The sequence below is a fragment of the Centropristis striata genome, chromosome 1 (assembly GCF_030273125.1).
Source record: "Centropristis striata isolate RG_2023a ecotype Rhode Island chromosome 1, C.striata_1.0, whole genome shotgun sequence".
In the NCBI taxonomy this organism is placed as follows: domain Eukaryota; kingdom Metazoa; phylum Chordata; class Actinopteri; order Perciformes; family Serranidae; genus Centropristis; species Centropristis striata.
In genome coordinates, this window is record NC_081517.1 from 31318011 (window position 1) to 31336688 (window position 18678).

Genomic DNA, 18678 nt, shown 5'->3' on the forward strand with positions numbered 1-18678 from the left:
AAGTAAACAGGTAATTCAGAGAGCCCATGAGCCAGTCAGCGACTACAATACATCAACTTTAAATGTTTTATAAAATCTTTCCAGATGTCACGACCATTCAAACTTTGAATTCAAGCTGAACACAGCCTCTGTTCTCCATGAAAAATAAACTACCATCTACTAAATCAACTAGAGATTCTGAGCAGCAACACCTTACCTGATACTTTCTGAGAAAGCTGAGATCAGTGTTGTCATCCAGTGCAGAGGAAGACATGTCGACATGGACGTAAGGGTTCAACTCTGCGACTCGAGGGCACACTGCCTCCACCCTGTGGTTGGAAAGTAAAAAGGCTTGGATAAGAATGTATATAAGACAGAATGGGATTGAGGTAGAATAGAAGAGTGGGTAAATGTAGGTGTATTAAAGGAATAGTGTGAATCTATGGTACTTCAGTGTTGTGGTGTGTGTTACCTTTTCCTCTGGCTTGACACGTCGTCTGTGCGGATAAAGAAGTTGGAGCCCAGATCCCAGGTTTCACACTGCTTTGTGTCATGAAGGGTGACTGCCTGTACACACACATGCACACAGCTAAAGAGACAAGGCTACAGGAAGACACTCCACATGGAAAAATTATTTATTTTCACTGTATTCAACAATCATGATATTTGGTGAGAGTTCATACCTTCACACCAGCCAGGACAATATTCTTTGCTGTGAAACCAGAAGTTGAACTACTTAGTGCCAGAGCACAATTGGTAATATAGATCAAATGATACTGAATATCTTACAGAACTGTTATGTGCAATAATAATGTGACATTTAGCCTACCTATTTCAATTCCCAGCCCTCCCATTCCACTGAGAAAGACCGAGGATTTGGCCATCTGGTGCATAGCACTGTCTCCCAGCACATATCGCTGGCGACTGGACAGAGAAAAAGGAGGAAAGAGGAAGTGTGAGGGAATGTGATAAGGAAATTTGAAAAAAACAACAACGAGGACCATCAAGAACCACCGCTAAAAATGTACAATTTCCAAACTTTCTGTGTTTTATGGGCCTGGGAAAAGTTTACTTTTTAGTTACCTGGTTCCCACAGGACAGTGATGCTACAAACATGTGATTATCTTATATAATTATGTATTGCTGTGTTAAAAGAGCACACACAAAAAAACGCCCTGAAACGGTACATTTTTCAGATTTCACACTTTTACTTAAGTAAGATTCTGCATGCAGGACTCTTACTTATAACATTATTTTCAGTGTGGTATTAGTACTTTTGATTAGGTGAGGCATCTGATTATTGCTGACTGTAGTAGAAAGCACAGTGCTGTCATTTCCTGTCTTATAACGTTACCTCTACTTTCAAGTACTTAAAGGAAACTGGACTTGCCTGTAAAGAGAGTCGTCAATCTCCATCGAGTCTGCAGCCATGCTGGGAGGGGAAGAGGGGGGAATTCAACTGTCTGAGATAACGGCTCTGCCTTTAAAAAAAACATAAAAGTACAGACAGTGATTAGTAAAGCTTTGAAACGTTTTGATTGTTACCGATGTTGTGTCCTTAGTGGTTTCCGAACTAAATGGTGCCCATACTGGTGTGTGCAGCTGTTTTCTGCCTCATTTAGCAGATTCGTCACATATTTAATAAACATATACAGTCATGGAAATAATTATTAGACCACCCTTGTTTTCTCCTTGCTTTCTTGTTCATTTTAATGGCTGGTACAACTAAAGATACATTTGTTTGGACAAATATAATGATAACAACAAAAATAGCTGAAAAGAGTTTTATTTAAGAGCTGATATCTAGACATTTAACATGGTTTTCTTGATAATGATTTTGGTTATAATCAATAAAAACATGGAAAATGTCTAGATATCAGTTATCAATTTAACTTTTATGAGCTTTTTTTGTTGTTATCGTTATATTTGTCCAAACAAATGTACCTTTATTTGTACCAGGCACTAAACTGAACAAGAAATGGAAGAAAACAAGGTGGTCTAATATTTTTTTCCATGACTAGAGGTGATGGTTCATGAACAATTAAATTGTGTCGTAGTAAATTGGAATCCAACTCTAACAGAACTTGCAAACATTATATTTCATGCTTTTTTATGTATAGGTGGCTGTGATGTACAACAACAATATTATCCACAGTAGATGGTAGTAGGACATGCGACCTAGAAATCGCCAGTTAGATGTTTAATAAATATGTGACGAATCTGCTAACTGAGGAAAAACACAGCTGCACACACGAGTACGGCAACCAGTTAGTGTGGAAACCAGTAAGGACATAACACCGGTAGCAACCTCAAACCAACGCCCCGTTGTAGGTTAGCTCATCGGCTAATTCACTCTCAATGCCGGCTAACTAGTTGTCGGCAATGTTGACCTGGCAACTGTCAGATAAAAGTGACTGTCTTGAACCAATGGCGTGGTGTCTTCTAACAATCAGAGGCGACATCAATGAGTTAGCTGTCATTAAAAAACACCGCTGGTTGGTTTATGAAGCTGCTGAGAGCTCAACGTTAGCTGTGGCTAGCTAGCTAGCAGTGAGTGCCCTGCTGCTGCTGCTGCTGCTGCCTGGTGCCGGTGGAGAGGACACTTGTCATAAACTCGTTAAAAGTGATGGCACACATGTGAGGCTACGGATAACTCACCAGAGCAGGCGGCTATTTCAGCTATTATCCTTCGAACAAGCAGTATGAAAAATGCTCTGTGATTATTGATCAAAAAAGACAAATAATCATACGTAGCTACCTGTCAGTATGCGCGACGAGCTGGAGCGAATAAATGGTTGTGACTGGTTAAAAACTTGGAGTGGTTCCGGGTTACCGCAGTCACATGACCGAGGTCATCAGTTCATTTATTTATTGTAAGCTTGTAAGTCTTATTTTGTGGTGTTACCGCCCTTAAAATCACAGTGAATGAAAAAATATAGATATCCATATAACTGAAATATGAAACAAAAAAAACAAAACAAAAAATAGGAATGCCATAATCGAAGATTAGAAATAAAACACAATTGATAGCTGAATATTGAAATACAGTTAAAATTACCAAGAAATTTTCAGATTCACTCACTGACCTCAGACTAAAATATTCTATAGGGATATTGTTATATGTGTTAAAAAAAATACAGAAAAAAATAGTTTAGGGTGTAACAATTTACAATGTACAGATGAATGACAATAATACAAGTTTTAGGTAGGGGTGCAGTGTGAATTTATGAAACTCAGCTCCAAGTAAAGACAGACTGCTGAACATGTCCCAGCCAGAGAGATAGAACAGAAAATTCTGAAAACAGGGTTTGGGTCCTTCGCTGTTTAAAGAAACAAAGGTCAACAGTTGAGTGAAACATTTACATTCTGCTGACTCTCATTCTGGGAAGTGACGTAGTGTAATTTGTGTCTGTGTGTGAGAAAGGAAAAGAGTTTGTGTGTATTTGTAAGGTCTGTATCTGTTTAAAATTTAATTTGGCCTGAATTAAAAGTGATATCCTCAAATATCACCCTTTTTGTGATTTTGCGTTTAGTTTGTGTTTTGTGACCCTCAACTTCAGACTTTGGAGACACCCTCCCTCTTATCATATTGGTCAAAGACACACACAGGAACCTCCCCCTGAACTAGAGCCAAAATCATGCACATGCACATAACAGACTCTGAACTCCAAAGCACCACTCTCATCTCTCGGACACCTGCCCACAGATTTCTTTTCTCCTAGCAATGTGGGTCAGTCGTATGGCACTGCAAAGGCTGCAGCGGCTTGCAGTTACTCCTCTGAATATTACTAGGGGACAGACAAGCAGCATGCAGAGGGAGATGTCTACCCTGCCACGGGTGTATATCACCCGACAGATCCCACCCGAGGGCCTGAGGATCCTGCATGAATCTGGACAGTGAGTCATAGCATCCTGTTAAGTCACTTAAAATGAATGATTTTGAATCTTGGATGACCAATTGTTGGTTAGCTGATTTCACTTGAAGTAATTTTTTGTTACTCCTTTGTAAAGTTCAACATTTACTTTGAGTAAACAGAACTGCTAATGTTTAACCGTTAGGCCTGTCAGATAACACTGGTAGCCTAAAGGGTATTCCCTCATAAATAAAGGTCTTACTGCACTTTAAAGTCCCAGTATATCTGGAGACCTTTAGTCAATGTGATAAACACTGGCCACTTCATTAGATACAGGGGTGGATAGACCATATGGTAATCCATCCATAATCTATCATAATTATGTTGTAATCTCTATAAGAAACATGCAGTTTGATAGACTACTCTTACAGTGTCAATCAAAACGGCCTATTATTATCTTTGTAAAGGCAGAATTTGTGTATGTGTATTGAATCACATTAGATTGTACCAGTGTCGCTAATCAGGGCTGGATTGGGACAAAAAAAATGTCCCTGGCCCTTTGACCCAGATTTTCCCACCACAATTGATCATTCACTAACTCCCTTGAATATTTATACCATCCGTGTAGTTTGACAGACTGTATATATTAGGAGATTAAATAGAAGCTTTAGAAACTGATGTGTTTTATTCTGTGGATAATTAAGAAAAAAATGTATTTGGGTCTTCACGCATGGCTTTCTTTTCTCCCAGGGTGCAGTTTGACCTGTGGGACTCAGATGACGCCCCTGTACCGAGGAAGGAGCTGCTGCAGAAGGTCAAAGGTGTCGATGGTCTGGTGTGCACGTTGACAGAGAAGATTGATGCAGAGTTGTTGGATGCTGCAGGTGTGAGGACAGATTTTGAGTCATTTCAGTGATGAATACCATTGAAAACCCTCTCAACTGTACTGATGTGTGTTTATGTTTGCTGTACTCCTGCAGGTCCAAACCTGAAGGTCCTCAGTACCATGTCTGTGGGCTATGACCATCTTTCTTTGGAGGAGCTGAAAAAAAGGTCTTTCTTATTTTTCTATTTCCTCAAGATACATTAACGTCAAACATATGTTCCATAAAGCAATTTTAAGTCAGGCTTGTTTTGGTCCTTGGCCCCTTGTGATAAAAGCATATAAAACTTTGTGTAATGCTTGTATCTCTCTCTGTGTTCCCCCCCAGAGGGATCCGTGTTGGTTACACCCCTGATGTCCTGACTGATTCTGTGGCTGAGCTGACTGTGGCTCTGCTGCTCACAACTTCCAGGAGGCTCATAGAGGCCACACATGAAGCCAAGACGTAACGTCACACACATGCACACACTCAAATCTATTCATGTATACATGCACGATACATGTTTTTGTGCTTTTGTGTCAGTGGTGGCTGGGGCACATGGAGAACTCTGTGGCTGTGTGGACATGAGCTGGCCAACAGCACTGTGGGTATCCTGGGCCTGGGCAGGATTGGTGAGTATAACACTACATACAATGGGACATCAACTTATCATCAGGTTTTTAGGGGGTAAATCTGATACTTCTTACCTGGTGTCTTTGTACTTTAAGGTGTGGCTATCGCTGAGCGTCTGGCACCTTTCAAAGTAAAGAAGTTCATCTATACAGACGTTGCACCCAGGCCTGAGCTGGCCAGTCTCATCAATGCAGAGTTTGGTAAGAATACTGATCATTAAATGTCTAAGATGTCTACGATGGAGTAGTTTAATGCACTGGCTTGTCAGAGATACTTTATATGCCACTATGTTGTCATTTTAAGGAGATGAAAGTTGATGTAACAAGAATTTGCAACCAGCAAATTGCAAAAGTGATCACTGACACTGTATCTTGGTTTAGTCTCCTTCGACGAGATGGCAGAGCAGTCAGACTTCCTGGCTGTGTGCTGTGCTTTAACACCAGAAACAAAAGAGATCTGCAACAAAAAACTCTTCTCCAAGATGAAAAATACCTCCATCTTTATCAACACAAGCAGGTACCCTTATCCTAAACACAAACACACAATTAATCATTTAAACACATGCTGTACAATATGGCGTGAAATAAAATAAGTAAGTTTCCCCCAAATCTAGACATGAGTACAGTATCTGCTATTACTGTGTCTGGCTTTAATTCTGGTCTTTCTGTTGTATCAGGGGAGGTGTGGTGAACCAGGAAGACCTTTATGAGGCTCTGTCCACTGGGCAGATTGCAGGAGCTGGGTTAGATGTCACTGTTCCTGAGCCCCTTCCCACCAGCCACCCACTCTTTACCCTCAAAAACTGTGGTGAGTCTGTCAGACTTCGAGTGCTTAAACTTCCTTAGAAATAGTGTTTTTTCAAGTAACACTTCTGAGGTCAATGCATCACCAGAGCTTGATTCTCACTGCCTATCATTTGTCCTCCCACAGTGATTCTCCCACATATTGCTAGTGCCTCTTACACTACCCGTAATGCCATGTCTGCCCTGGCAGCGAACAACCTGCTCCTTGGCCTACGGGGTGAGCCGATGATCAAAGGACTCAAGCTGTAAGAGGAAAGTGGATCTATCAGTTCAAGTTCCTTTACCTGTAGTAAAACAAAACCATGAAGTATACTTTCATATTCATAGTCAGTGATTTACATACAGTAGATGTCAGCACACCCCCAGTTTGGAGAAGCAGGCAGGAGAACTGACATAGAAGCTAAGCAATGTACTGCTGTGATTGGGGGCAGCAGGAAAACACATTTTAGCAGTTTAAAAAATGGCAATCTACAATAAATTCATTTCAATTTAAGTGTACAATATATTTAGAATATTTTCACTACTTTACCTTGTTGTCAGACAGCTGTTTCCTAAAACACAAACACAACACTAACAAACAACGCAGAGGTAGACCAGCAACATTTGTGTGAGGTAAAATTGCTGTTTTTGTCAACTGAGTCTGGTGACTTTGGAAAGAGCACAGATAAAAGCTTCAGTTCACCCCGGATAAACTTTAATAGCCTGAATGCCAAGTGTTGCCAGTTTTGATGGTATGCTTCCTTACTTGTTACATTCATCTTCAGTCAACTCAACTTGTGAAATAACATTCAACTTTGTCTTATTCTTGTATAACATCTGAGCTCATATTTCATAAAAATGTCACCAGCAACAAAATTGAATTTCATTGTTGTTGTTTTTTTAATTCAGTCTATACAGCAACTGAACATACTGTACAGTCTTTATAGCCTTCAACAATAAAGAGACAAACATTAAGTCCTTTCATGGTTACACTATGTTATAGGTATACAGAAAAAAGACACAGAAATACTTCAGATTTGGCATCTCAACAAAAGCCCAGCTTTTCAAGCTAGAGGGCATAAGGCAGTGACTTTCATAACCAATTTAGGCTTTTTATGCATTTGATCATTTTGGCATATTCATACAGGAGTAATACAGTCATACAGTGCATTTTTCAGAGATTCACATTTACTGTTTATGCAACAGCTTTAGAAGACAGCACCATAATAAACTTTAACAGGCCACTGTGTGGAAGCCATTTTGGAGGACCACATCTTTCCAACTCACTTCTACAAGCAGTGGCGGTCTAATGTGAGAGGAAAAGATTAGAGATTTAACCATCAGTGATCAATTTAAATTCTGGGGCCAAGCTCAGCGACTTCACTACTGATTCCATGTTGTCAAGAATCATTACAGAACAACGTGGGTTAGTTTATGTTTACAGGGAGAAATACACTGTAAAACCCAATGTTGCTTGTTTGTCATTATAACATTTTTTTCCTTTTCAATACAATAAATATTTGTGCAGAAAGTCATTTAACCTAAAATATTGAGTCAAATAGCAAGATTAATTTGAGTTATCTCCATTGTCTTTGTTGTCTTGACATAAAATTATTTTGCAGCATGGACATTCAAATATTTAAGTTGAAACAACAAATTGGGTTTTACAGTGTATAATGTCATTATTTTTCTGAAGTAAAAAGACAACATTATCTATGAACATATGTGTCAAATAAAACTGTCATTCTGTCCGGACTAACAGTGTCATGACTACAGTACAATAAGGTGCTGACTAGAAATGGAAGCAAATGACCATGTTTTTCATTGACAGTGCAGGTGACACAATACAGCAAGCAATAAAGTATCCAAAAAGGCAAACATGTATTACTTTTTTTTCAATTTGGTTCACTAAAACAGAACTCACTACAACACTGCACTGATTTCAATTAACCAACTGTCTACCAATGAAGCTGCGCCTATTTACAACCTGCAGGAAGTCAGGGATTTCAACCCGTTCTAGGTTGATGGTTGATATGATGTTATTCTCTATGGTCTGCAAATTTAGATTTCTTTCCATATTTTCCAATCTTATGCAAATGATAATAGTTGTCAAAATTAACGCATTTGACAGCATTTTACAGGTAAACTAAAATAGTTAAAAACAGTTGCATACATTAAAAAAAAAGATCAATGAAATGATTGTTAAAAATTTTAAAAATATTTTCCCCATTTGAATTTGCATTTTACAAACTGTGGACAGTAAACATGCTACAACCCTTAACTTGCAAACTCCATTAGTCCTAATGGTAATTGTAAACAAGGAAAACCCTTGAGAGCTGGTAGAGCTGGATAATTGTAATACAGCAACATTTTCACATAGTTCAATATTCCAGTAAACATATTAGTCATAAAAAAGAATGATTTGTCTAAGTGCTTTTGTAACAGATGCAACGTTAGGTGTATAAACAGACATGTATAAAGCACTGATAGCAAGTACAGTAGCAAACTTACACACAAAGTTCAGTTCTTCAGGAGTTGTTTTGTCTCTCCTCCAAGAGAAAAATGATGAAACAAACAGCAAATGTGCAATATATACATTTCTAAAGTACTTTTCAACATGTGCTGAACCTCTGCAAACTGTGGACACTTTTCTTCATACGACTCTGCACCTTAGCACCACCTCATTACCCTTTTAATTAACACACATACTTTACACACAAGAAAACCAGCAACCAGGGAACCTTGGTTTGTAAGCACGCACAGTTTAAATGTTTGTCATCGTTCCCAGTTTGTAACCAATAAGTAGGGAACGCCGCTAAATGCCATATTTTTTTATACGATTCAAAATCACAACAAATGACACATAATAAGGTGCATTTACAGCATATGTTTTCCTGTGAAGTTGCCATCTTGGTATTTTAATTGCATTCCAAATGCAATATTAGTTTTCTCAAAAAGAGACTCCAAGGCCCACTGAATACAAATTTCTTTTTTCTTACTTTTAATAAAAAGGTGGTGCAAGTTCACACTTTTCTTTCCCTCACTGCACCCCTTGATAATGCTTAATTCTAAGGTTAGTAGCTCTGACTGGTAGGTGCAAATTGGGGCAAAGGAGGTTGACAAAACTTTCCCGTCCCTCCAAAACTTGCACTCAACAAACTACATGTATAAATGTTTGTAATCACATGAAGTGTGAAGGCCCCATCAATGCAAACTGATAAATTCTCAATTTTAACTGAGCACAGAAACACTTTTGAAGATAGTAATTCAAAGGTGCTTGGAGTGAACACCAAAGTTCAAACCTTTGACCTGACTTAAATATGCATGAACATCTATTATCACTTTAACGTATTGACAAATATTAATAAGTGTTTTGGGTTTTCAAGTCACCTCCGTAAATAATAGATTTAGTCAGTATTACATTTTCTCTGCACACCAACAACAGGTTAGAAACAGGGTAAAAACGTATACAACACTAGATTTTCTGTTGTCTTTTCTGTTGGTTGAACTTGCAAAAAGTGACAGATTTCAGCATTACCTCAGCCCACATCAAAAAACTGATCCTCACTCTATCCATGTTTTTGGGTATTAAGAGCAAACAACCAGCAACAGTTCCTAGTACTTACAGGCATTATATGTAGCGCTTAAACTGAATCTGAATCAGTTAGTCCACAGTCTATATGACTGTCCTTGCATAGATCAAGGCACAGTCAATATGCACAATTACACTGACTCAACAGTCCGATGAGGGATACCGCTACATGTTTTACAAATGTGCAATAAAAAAAATCTACACATATTCACTATATTTTACATGATATTTGTTGTTAATGTTGGTGCTGGACAGCTCCCTCTCATCACTCAGAGTTAGTCAATCAATTTTGCTTCAAAAAGCGTACCATAAACTATAGACGATCAGCATCAAGGTATCACCTCAACAGATCTAAATGTCACTTAATAACCAGAAGGCCTACATTTTAGATAGATGATACAGCTAACAGTGTAACAACTTTAAAAAGCTTAGCCTGTTCCAGATCATATAATGCAAATAAATGTATTGCATGTATTGACACTGATGAAAAATCCTCCTAAACCACCCTAACAGAAGGAGAGTATACAGTGTATATCTACGGTTCTCTATGATGAATCCATATAAAGAAATGTGGCACATTTGCATGCCCTGCATCCCTATAATCTTTCTACAGTTTAAATGTGTTTACAATAATTTCAGCTGACTTTACAGTGTGGGTTTGACCTTTAAAAGAAGATATACCAGTACATTATCATCCCTATCTTTGGTCTGTCATCAGGACAGAACAGCTGATCAGATCTGACTGCTCTGTCACAGCTTCAGAAACATCTTAACATTTTTGTGACTTTAAATTCAGCCCATCGCCAATTCCTCTCACATATTTGATTTGATGCAATGACGCAGTCCTACAGCAGAGCGTTGGACATGTTACTGTTCTGCCATCGCAGACAGGTGGTCTTGGAATGCTTGTATAGGTGGGAGGACTGGCTGAAACGCTTTCCACATGTGAGACATGCATAGGGTTTCTCTCCTGTGTGAACGCGGATGTGTTTCTTGCAGTCAGTCAGAGTTAGGAAGGTTTTGCAGCAGATTTTACAGGCATATTTACGATCTCCCTCAACTACCAAGACATTATGCTCCGACAGAGCCTTCTTGCACTTGGACAGGACGTGTGCTGAAGCTTGGGTCAGTTGAGGGGGGAGAGAGGTGGGCCTGCCATTGTTCATCTCATATCCACCGCTCTTGTTAAGAAGCAGAGGACCTGTCAGACTTGAGGAGGAAGAGGCAGCATCCTGGAGAACACCACCTTCTTCTCCTCCCATACCGGGGGTCATTTTCGGAGCAATACGTCTGTAGCCTGGGTAACCCAGAGCAGCGGCATTTGCTCCCCCTGCTCCTCGAGAGGGTCGCCCCATGGAGTGAAGGCCAAGACTAGAACGCTGAAAGTCCAAACCAAAGGGATCTACCCCTCCACGCCCTCCACCACCACTTCCTCTCGGGTTCCCTAAACCATCATGTAGGAAGAGAGAATCATCTTGAAGGTTGTCTCCAAAACTGTTGCGGCTCTCACCACCAAGCGGACCTGACTTCAGAAGAGAGGAAGACGCAGAACCAGATGGTCCAGCAGCTTCCTGTCTGAGCAGGAAGTGATGTGCCACTGCATCACCCGTTGTTGTGTTTGGGAGTTCGTCCTCTCCAGTAACCAGGCCTGCCCCGCCATTTCCAAAATCTTTCGGACTGAGAAAGCTAGAAATATTAAAACCAGGTTTGCCACCCAGTCCGCTATTACAGCCAAAACCTCCTCCAACTCCAGCGCCTCCTCCCATGCTGCTCTTGAGGAGCAGCTGTGCGCTGGGCTGCAGCAGAGCATCAGAGCTGGGTTGAGGTTCAGAGGTGAAGCTGCGATCGCTGCTCTCTGGGCTCAGCTCCGCCTTCTCCTCCTCCTCCCGGCCTCCGGGTTCAGCCCGGTCGCTGCCTTCAGCCTGCGATGTCACATCGCTGATTTCATCAGTCGGCTCTGGAGAACTTAGCGGCTCTCGTTTAACCACCACCTATGTAAACCAAAGGAGGAGTTTCATGTCAGGCCAAAAAGGAGTGACATGATTTGCATGTGCAAATATGTTAAATGGTTTGTTTTATTGTAAGTAAGCTTCATTCAAGGATTTGTACAAACTGGTTTTTAATGACACATATGAGGGATTTAACGAAACCTGTCACAGTTACTAACATCAGTTACTTTTCTTAACGCATCTAGATTTCTATTCCTTAAAACGCAGGGTCAAAACAGGCCTCATGCATATTTCACAGAAACTTTTACACAATTCATGTACAGTCAAATTCATATTCACAGTTCCCTTCAAACAGTTTATGGAACCTTTAAATTACAGTTTCATTTGATTGTTATTATGAATGAATGATGATTGATAACAACTTGCAACATTTATTAATCTGACCATAGCACCTACTCAAAATGAAATGTATCGCTCTTGGCAGCATTGCCCAGTCTAGAAAGAGTAGATAGTAGAATTGAAATGTTTTAATTTGGAATAGGATCTCAAACTTTACCTTCTGTTCCTGTTCTTCTGCCTCATCTGTCCCTGATTTAATCTTCACCCCTGCTGTGTTGACTTGGTGGTCCTGGTCCTCCATGTCCTCCTCCTTCCTCACCCCTCCCTGCATTCTCCCCAAGTCCTCCCCCTCACAATGCCCACTGTCTGACTGACTGGGCATCTGAGCATCATCTTGAGACATCCCTACTAGGCCAGTGATTGTAGCATCCAATTTGGATTCATCCCCCATCTTGTGGGAGTCCGGGGAGAGCAGTGCTCCTTCTTCCTGCTCTGCGTTTACCCCTTCTTCTCCTAACAGCCCCATGTTAGGGGCCGAGGGGCGCTGCCTCTGCCTTGGTCTCTCGTCTGAAAGGCCCAGGGCCAGAGAGGGCTTGCGTTTGTGGAAGCGTCGGATTGGGAAGGAGGCTCTCTGTTCAACCACTCTATTGCCAGCTACATTTCTGTCCTCCTCCATTCCGCCCAAAGCAGAGCTCACCAAGCTGAGCCCCAGCTGCTGCAGGAGAAAGGAGCGCTGCAACTTTGATGTGGCAGCATTTGCTGTGAGGTTAGCATTAGCTGATAGAGTAGGGTTCACTGCTAAATCTGCCACTTGCTGCTGCTGCTGCTGCTGCTGTTGCTGCTGCTGCTGCCGGTGCCTCTGCTGCTCTTGCTGAGGGTGATGATGGGTGTGTCTGTCGGATGAGGTGGACATGGGTAGGGTGCGTGTGGTCAGGTAGTGTTTGCAGGCCTTGACCACATTGTTGAGGTGCAGATGTGAGGCTGCAAGGAGGATATCCATCACGTTGCTTTCCCCCAGCATCAGTGTTGAAGTGTACATCATGTCCACCAGAGCAGCAAAAGCTTCAGCTGTCACCACCTGCAAGTACACAGGAAGTAAGAGGGAGTTTCAAATATGTCAGGAGTTTTTACTGAAATAATATCACTGCTATTATCATCATTGTTTCCCTCTTTAATACAATATTATGACAATACAAACCTCGCTGTCGAGCTGGATCATGTTCATGCTAGCATCTCCCTCTGCGACTGTAAACAGGGCTCTGAAGTGGGTGCTGCAGGCTGCCAGCACAGAGCGGTGCGCCTTGAAGTGTCTGCTCCCCACCACGATGACACAGTCCCACAGCTGACCATGGACACGCTGATAGTTGAGCTGCTGGAAGATCTGGTCGAAGTGGCCTGGGAAATCCATAGCCCTAAATACAGGGACGGGTGGATGAACGGAAAGAGTAGTCTTTTGAAATAACATTTAACAACAACAGTCTTGATATATGAATATACTATGCAGAAATTACCGGCCCCTCATCCCAAGCAAACCCCTATGCTTGGCATTTTGCCTTGCTATACTGATGTTCCTTCTGTGCTGTAAACACCTTTATGCCAAAAAGATTACATTCAGGAACGTCCCAAACACAACAAAATAAAGAGAGAAAATACAGGCAGAGAGCATCATCAGTGATAACTGAGAGGGATTACTTTTTCTTTTTACTTACTTTTTTTTTTTTTAAGGGAAATCCTGCATAGTATATCTTTAATCGTTCATCAACAAAAATACCATTTGCCCCTTCAATCCTCTCCATTGTGATGCTTTGTTATAGTAAACTAACCATCTTTGCATTTTAGATTGCTGGTTGGACAAATTTTACAACACATCCCACTTGAGCTATAGGAAACAGAGATAAGCATTTTTTCACAAATTTCTGATGTTTCATAGACTAAATCACCCAGCGATTAATGGGGTTACTAATGCACAGATTAACTCATTATTAATTTATGTTTTAGTTGCAGCTTTAGAGAATGATGGAGACTTAAATTAAAGTAGATGTACACTACAGATGGCATTACAGTGAGGTATTACATAGATCAAAATTATTTTTATGCACCAGTTTTGTTTGAGAAGGTCTTGATTATGTTATATAGGCACAATGACATAATAAACAAAAACTTTTATGGGGTGAAAGACATTACTGTGTGGTCCTACAGAAAACAGACGGCCTACAAAAACTGGAGAGATTATTAAATAAGGTGCACCCAGCGCAACGCTTTATAGTGGGTTGAACTGCTCACAATAAAGTAATAAGCAGTGTGTTAGAAATAATGTGTTATTACCATGTCCGTGACCTGACCTGGAACAACTTTTGAGACACAACCTCCTGCCTTGTTATGACTTGCAGAGATGATAGTGGGGACAAAGATTTTGCAATGTCCACATAAGATATAAAATAAATGTATCTAGACTAATCATAGTTTTAAAACAATATTAGTACATGCTCATTGTATCAAAAGCATCTAACACGATTAATCTATAAATGCATAGAGAGAGGGCACACACAGTCAGTGAATTACGCATGCATAGATAGTGACCTAGTCAATCAGAGACAGAGAACAGAGACAGAATAACAGATTCTTTCTAACAAGTGTAATAACTTGCTTGTTAGCTAGTCTAAGTGTGCTAAAGGTTATGGGGTTAACGTGACAGAGTAACTACAGAGCATAGCCGCGTAGTGTAACCTTACTCTGCACCGTAATAACATTGCATGGCTATTAGTTAACTTAGCTAGCAAGTCTAGGTTTGCTAACACATGACCAGTTAGCTAGTTAATGTAACTAGCTAAATTAGCGTAACGGTCTATTGTTATGACAGCGAAAAGAGAAAGCAAGTAACAACTAACATTACCTTGAATTTCCCAAAGGTGTAATATACACGGCAGAAACAAGAGGCCCTGAGTAGAAACTGACAAGGCTAAAGTTAGCTGGCAGCTGACCAGTTAGCTACAACAGAGACACACGGTCACCTGGCTGCACCTCTTTTTTGTATCCAATAAGCTTTTCCAGTCAAACGTAGTTGTAGCTGGTTAACATTTCAGTTGCTACATCACATAACACCTCCCCTGCGGTCACACTACCTGTCGGTTTACTCGCTTTTAACGGTTTGTCTGTGGAGGGAAACAGCTGCCAGTGATGTGCGGTCTGTCTCGGTGTGTGGAGCAGCTGAAGCCGTCTGTCAGTGTCAACCCCAGGTTACACACAGCTTCAAGACACGTTAATAACACAGACAATGAGTGTCAAACAGTATCCGGTCCAACACGTTTGGGCTAATATTTGTAATAATTTATTACCCTCAGACGGGTTTTCCCAACCAGACTCACAGGGGGGCGCTGTGCTTCACTTCCATGCCCATGACCTCGCCGAGGTGAAGGGCTGCAGTTGCTCGTTTCACCGGGAGGGGACGCTGTTGCTGCTTCAGAGTAGCTTCAGAGCGTGTATCTCCAAAAAGTTTAGTTTTTTCATAATTGCCTATTATTTAACCCTATAAAGCCTGAACCGTGAAATAATTGCCAGAAAATTCTAAATTTTCAAAACTGGAGTGTTTGTTGAACCGGCTAACATTTTTTAAAATTCAATATCAATTTTCATATATGAATTTAATTTGGATCATATTTGATACATCAGGTCTTTTTGTGCAATTTGTTGCTCACAATTTGCTTTTCTTCAACCAACATAATCACATAAAACCTAATATTTTTAACCAAATAAAACTTTGACTTTCATTTTAGCATTTTCCTCAAACATTCAAAATATTTTTTTCCATATAAAACAACATCATAACAACATCTGCTGATATGAAGTTTTCACGCAGCAATGACAGATCCACCAGTGGAACCAGCAAATCATTTTTGTTACATCTGGTATTTTTGTGAAATTTGTTGCTCAGTTTTTTTAATCATCAATTCATGTATTCATCAGGTTTTTCAGAAAAAAAAATATCACACTGATGATGTAGAGGTCTCAAAAACGTATGTATCAAATATGATACACTTGGCTTTATAGGGTTAACTCTATGGAGTCTTGGGCTATTTTGTCTATTTTTTGAATACATTTCATGTCTTTTCGTGTCTCTGTAAGTCTTTTTTGGTCATTTTGTGTCTTTTTTTGGTCATTTTGTGTCTTTTTTTAGTCATTTTGTGTCTTTTTAAAAAAAAAAAATGTGTGTCTTTTTAAAAAAAAAAATGTGTGTCTTTTTTTTGGTCATTTTGTGTCTTTTTTAGTCCTTTAGTCCAACATGAAATGTGATTTTGAATCTTTTTTTAACTTTCAAAACACTATCATTCTCAATAAAAAAAATTAAGGTTGCAAATATAACATATAAGAGGGTTACATCCAGTTCTATCATTTTATACAAAATATATTTGACCTTGTCTCCAGTTTTACTTGGTATATCATCATCAAACTGAAACTGGCCTCATGGAGTTTACAGCCAGAACTTTAGAGGTAAATTTACAGTAGGGCTCCACGCTGCTTTGTTTTCTAGTCTGGATGTCATGAAGAAGTCATGCTTTGGTGCTTTTGGAGACTCCAGAGGGTTAACTAAGTTTTGCACAGATATGTAGGATTCTTTTTTTTAATTTTTTTAAATAAAACTTCGAATAAACTTGCAACCAAGCATTATTTTTGTGAACAAATTCCCCTAATGGCCTTTATATGGATTTCATAAAATAGTATGTATATGTTGATTGCTGTGGACTTAAACAAACAAACAAAGAATAGAGTATGCATATCATTGTGTGTATGATTTTCTGTATTGAAAATGTGTTTGATGAGACCCCTGAATAATCAGAACTTTTATAAATAATTATTTTTCTTCTTTTATTAAAAATAAATAAAATCTTACTGTATGGGTAGATAACACTACCAATAATGTTATATAGTTTATCTGATACTTATTTATATATTTTTAAATGGTTTGGGATAAAGTTTGTATATATGCTGCTGAATTATGTTTCTTGTTACATTTTAATGTTAATAAGGCATTGGCAATATTAAAGCATTGTTTTTTTATAAGTACTGCAACAAATTTTATAAAGTGGTTTGAGAGCAAAATCTAATTATATAAATTACATTGTAATTTGTATAACAACAATCAATTAACAAAAATAATTGAATTGTCATTTTACTATACATATTTGCACAATGAAATGAAAGATGTGGTCCATGCTACACACACACAAAACATATACAAATATTTAGATTATAAGAGAATAGAAATAACAAAAGAAAGAATTATACAGTTACTTCTATGCAAATACGGATATGCATATAATAAACTAACTATATAGATAGTAATTTATATATATATATATATATATATATATATATATATTAACATTCAAATCCTTACATCATGTGCAAAATACTGTATATTTGAGTGTACTGCCACACATGGATTTTGCTATTATCTGTTATTTTCAAAACAATAGGTTGACAAAGCTCCAGTGGTGGGAAGCCGACACTATCAGTTACTTATTTGCCTTTGCCTGTTAACCACTATTCCTAAGTCTATAATATATATGGTCATTCTGGTCAACTGTGTGAGCTTTATACTTGGCCTGAATGAGAATCAGGCGAAGACGGAAGTAGGAAGGAGTGAAACCTCTTGATTCTAACTCATGACATTACATATTGAAAAAAATCCCCTTAAAATGACCCAACTTTCACAAACAGATGCTTCTTTCCTGGTCATTAATCTACAAACATAATTTTCCCCGCATATATACTACATATGGAACAATAAAGACATTATATATAGAAACAAATCCTTATTTTACCCCTATTGGTTTATTCACAATATAGTCTTAGTTCATCAGTTATTTAACTCAAACAGATCATTACTTACATATCAAGAATGTATCATAAAATATAGAATCCCTGTGTCTATTAGCAAATGTAATATTGTCATAAATGCAATCCCTCTAGGTGTAATTATGTTATTTAAAAGTACATTAATACAAAATCCATCATTATTGCCCTTTGATCCAACCAAACTTGAAATCGGACAAATTTGTTTCTCCTCTACACGCAATAGTAACAATAATATAGGCTACGCTCTTTATTTCAGAAAGAAGTCGTATCAACTCCACATGTAACAACCTATTGGAATAACCTTTTTAATAACCTTAAATGGAAAAAGATCTGGAATTTACCTGCTGATATATAATCAATAATAAGGTTAAATAAGTATCTTTTAAGATAATTCACAGAAATTACCCATCTAAAGTTTTTTTTTTATTTTTTTTTTTTACAATGATTTAAGAAAGACAGACTTAAACTGCTCTTTCTGTGAAGGACACCCTGAAGAAGTTTTTCATTTACTTTGGTCTTGCCCTTTCTCAACTAAATTATGGGAAGATATTTCTAACCTGAACCGAATTTATTTTTCGATTGAACCTCTTTTGTCCCAGTGCTTTGAACATATACTGTCTGGTTTCACTGACTTTCCTTTTGCAAAAGAAAAACAATACTATATCATCAATCTCATGATACAGTTAGCCAAATGGCATATGCATAAAAGTCGTTACGTTAAACAAAAACCTCTCTTTCTTGTCTTTGAAAATGAAACCAAACAATATAATAAGTGTATTAAGAAATCTACCAACATGAAAGTTATAAAAACTTTGAATTTATGTACACTTT

At 38.8% G+C, this 18678-nt stretch overlaps 3 protein-coding genes across 5 annotated transcripts in view; 1 reads left to right on the plus strand and 2 right to left on the minus strand.

Moving 5' to 3' along the window:
* The window catches only part of uba6 (ubiquitin like modifier activating enzyme 6), a 12185-nt gene extending 9379 nt beyond the window's left edge, over window positions 1-2806 (minus strand). The window contains exons 1-6 of one of the 2 annotated variants that reach the window (XM_059338215.1): window positions 2738-2806; window positions 1370-1460; window positions 809-903; window positions 663-691; window positions 452-546; window positions 197-308 (exon numbers count right to left, since the gene is read on the minus strand). In XM_059338215.1, the coding sequence (XP_059194198.1) occupies window positions 197-308; window positions 452-546; window positions 663-691; window positions 809-903; window positions 1370-1410 (372 nt within the window). In that variant the 5' untranslated portion in view covers window positions 1411-1460; window positions 2738-2806. Of the gene's footprint in view, window positions 1-196; window positions 309-451; window positions 547-662; window positions 692-808; window positions 904-1369; window positions 1461-2637 lie in introns of both variants that reach the window. The other variant, XM_059338224.1, reaches the window with a different exon arrangement.
* An 828-nt stretch (window positions 2807-3634) lies between these two features.
* Window positions 3635-6725, plus strand: grhprb (glyoxylate reductase/hydroxypyruvate reductase b). Its single transcript, XM_059338255.1, has 9 exons — window positions 3635-3876; window positions 4584-4717; window positions 4814-4886; window positions 5045-5161; window positions 5240-5328; window positions 5425-5529; window positions 5710-5845; window positions 6006-6136; window positions 6260-6725. The coding sequence occupies exons 1-9, from the start codon at window positions 3704-3706 to the stop codon at window positions 6379-6381; spliced, it is 1080 nt and encodes a 359-aa protein (XP_059194238.1). The 5' UTR covers window positions 3635-3703; the 3' UTR covers window positions 6382-6725.
* Window positions 6726-9153: 2428 nt separating this feature from the next.
* On the minus strand, window positions 9154-15684 carry LOC131975523 (zinc finger and BTB domain-containing protein 5). 2 transcript variants are annotated; one of them, XM_059338254.1, is made up of 4 exons: window positions 14885-15684; window positions 13190-13403; window positions 12209-13069; window positions 9154-11694 (listed from the first exon to the last, which is right to left on the minus strand). In XM_059338254.1, the coding sequence occupies exons 2-4, from the start codon at window positions 13397-13399 to the stop codon at window positions 10549-10551; spliced, it is 2217 nt and encodes a 738-aa protein (XP_059194237.1). In that variant the 5' UTR covers window positions 13400-13403; window positions 14885-15684; the 3' UTR covers window positions 9154-10548. The 2 variants fall into 2 exon arrangements, with proteins under 2 accessions (XP_059194237.1, XP_059194236.1); XM_059338253.1 differs by having other exon boundaries at window positions 13190-15684.
* Window positions 15685-18678: the final 2994 nt, after the last annotated feature.

What these genes read in the sequence shown, in the direction of transcription:
- LOC131975523 (XM_059338253.1), bottom strand. Translation starts at nt 13,456, where the DNA reads ATGTTATTTCAAAAGACTACTCTTTCCGTTCATCCACCCGTCCCTGTA. An exon ending in TGATCCAGCTCGACAGCGAG is followed by an intron (nt 13,070 to 13,189) that starts GTTTGTATTGTC and finishes GTGTACTTGCAG; the next exon opens with GTGGTGACAGCTGAAGCTTT. An exon ending in CAGAAGAACAGGAACAGAAG is followed by an intron (nt 11,695 to 12,208) that starts GTAAAGTTTGAG and finishes TGGTTTACATAG; the next exon opens with GTGGTGGTTAAACGAGAGCC.
- grhprb (XM_059338255.1), top strand. Translation starts at nt 3,704, where the DNA reads ATGTGGGTCAGTCGTATGGCACTGCAAAGGCTGCAGCGGCTTGCAGTT. An exon ending in TTGGAGGAGCTGAAAAAAAG is followed by an intron (nt 4,887 to 5,044) that starts GTCTTTCTTATT and finishes GTTCCCCCCCAG; the next exon opens with AGGGATCCGTGTTGGTTACA. An exon ending in TCTCATCAATGCAGAGTTTG is followed by an intron (nt 5,530 to 5,709) that starts GTAAGAATACTG and finishes ATCTTGGTTTAG; the next exon opens with TCTCCTTCGACGAGATGGCA.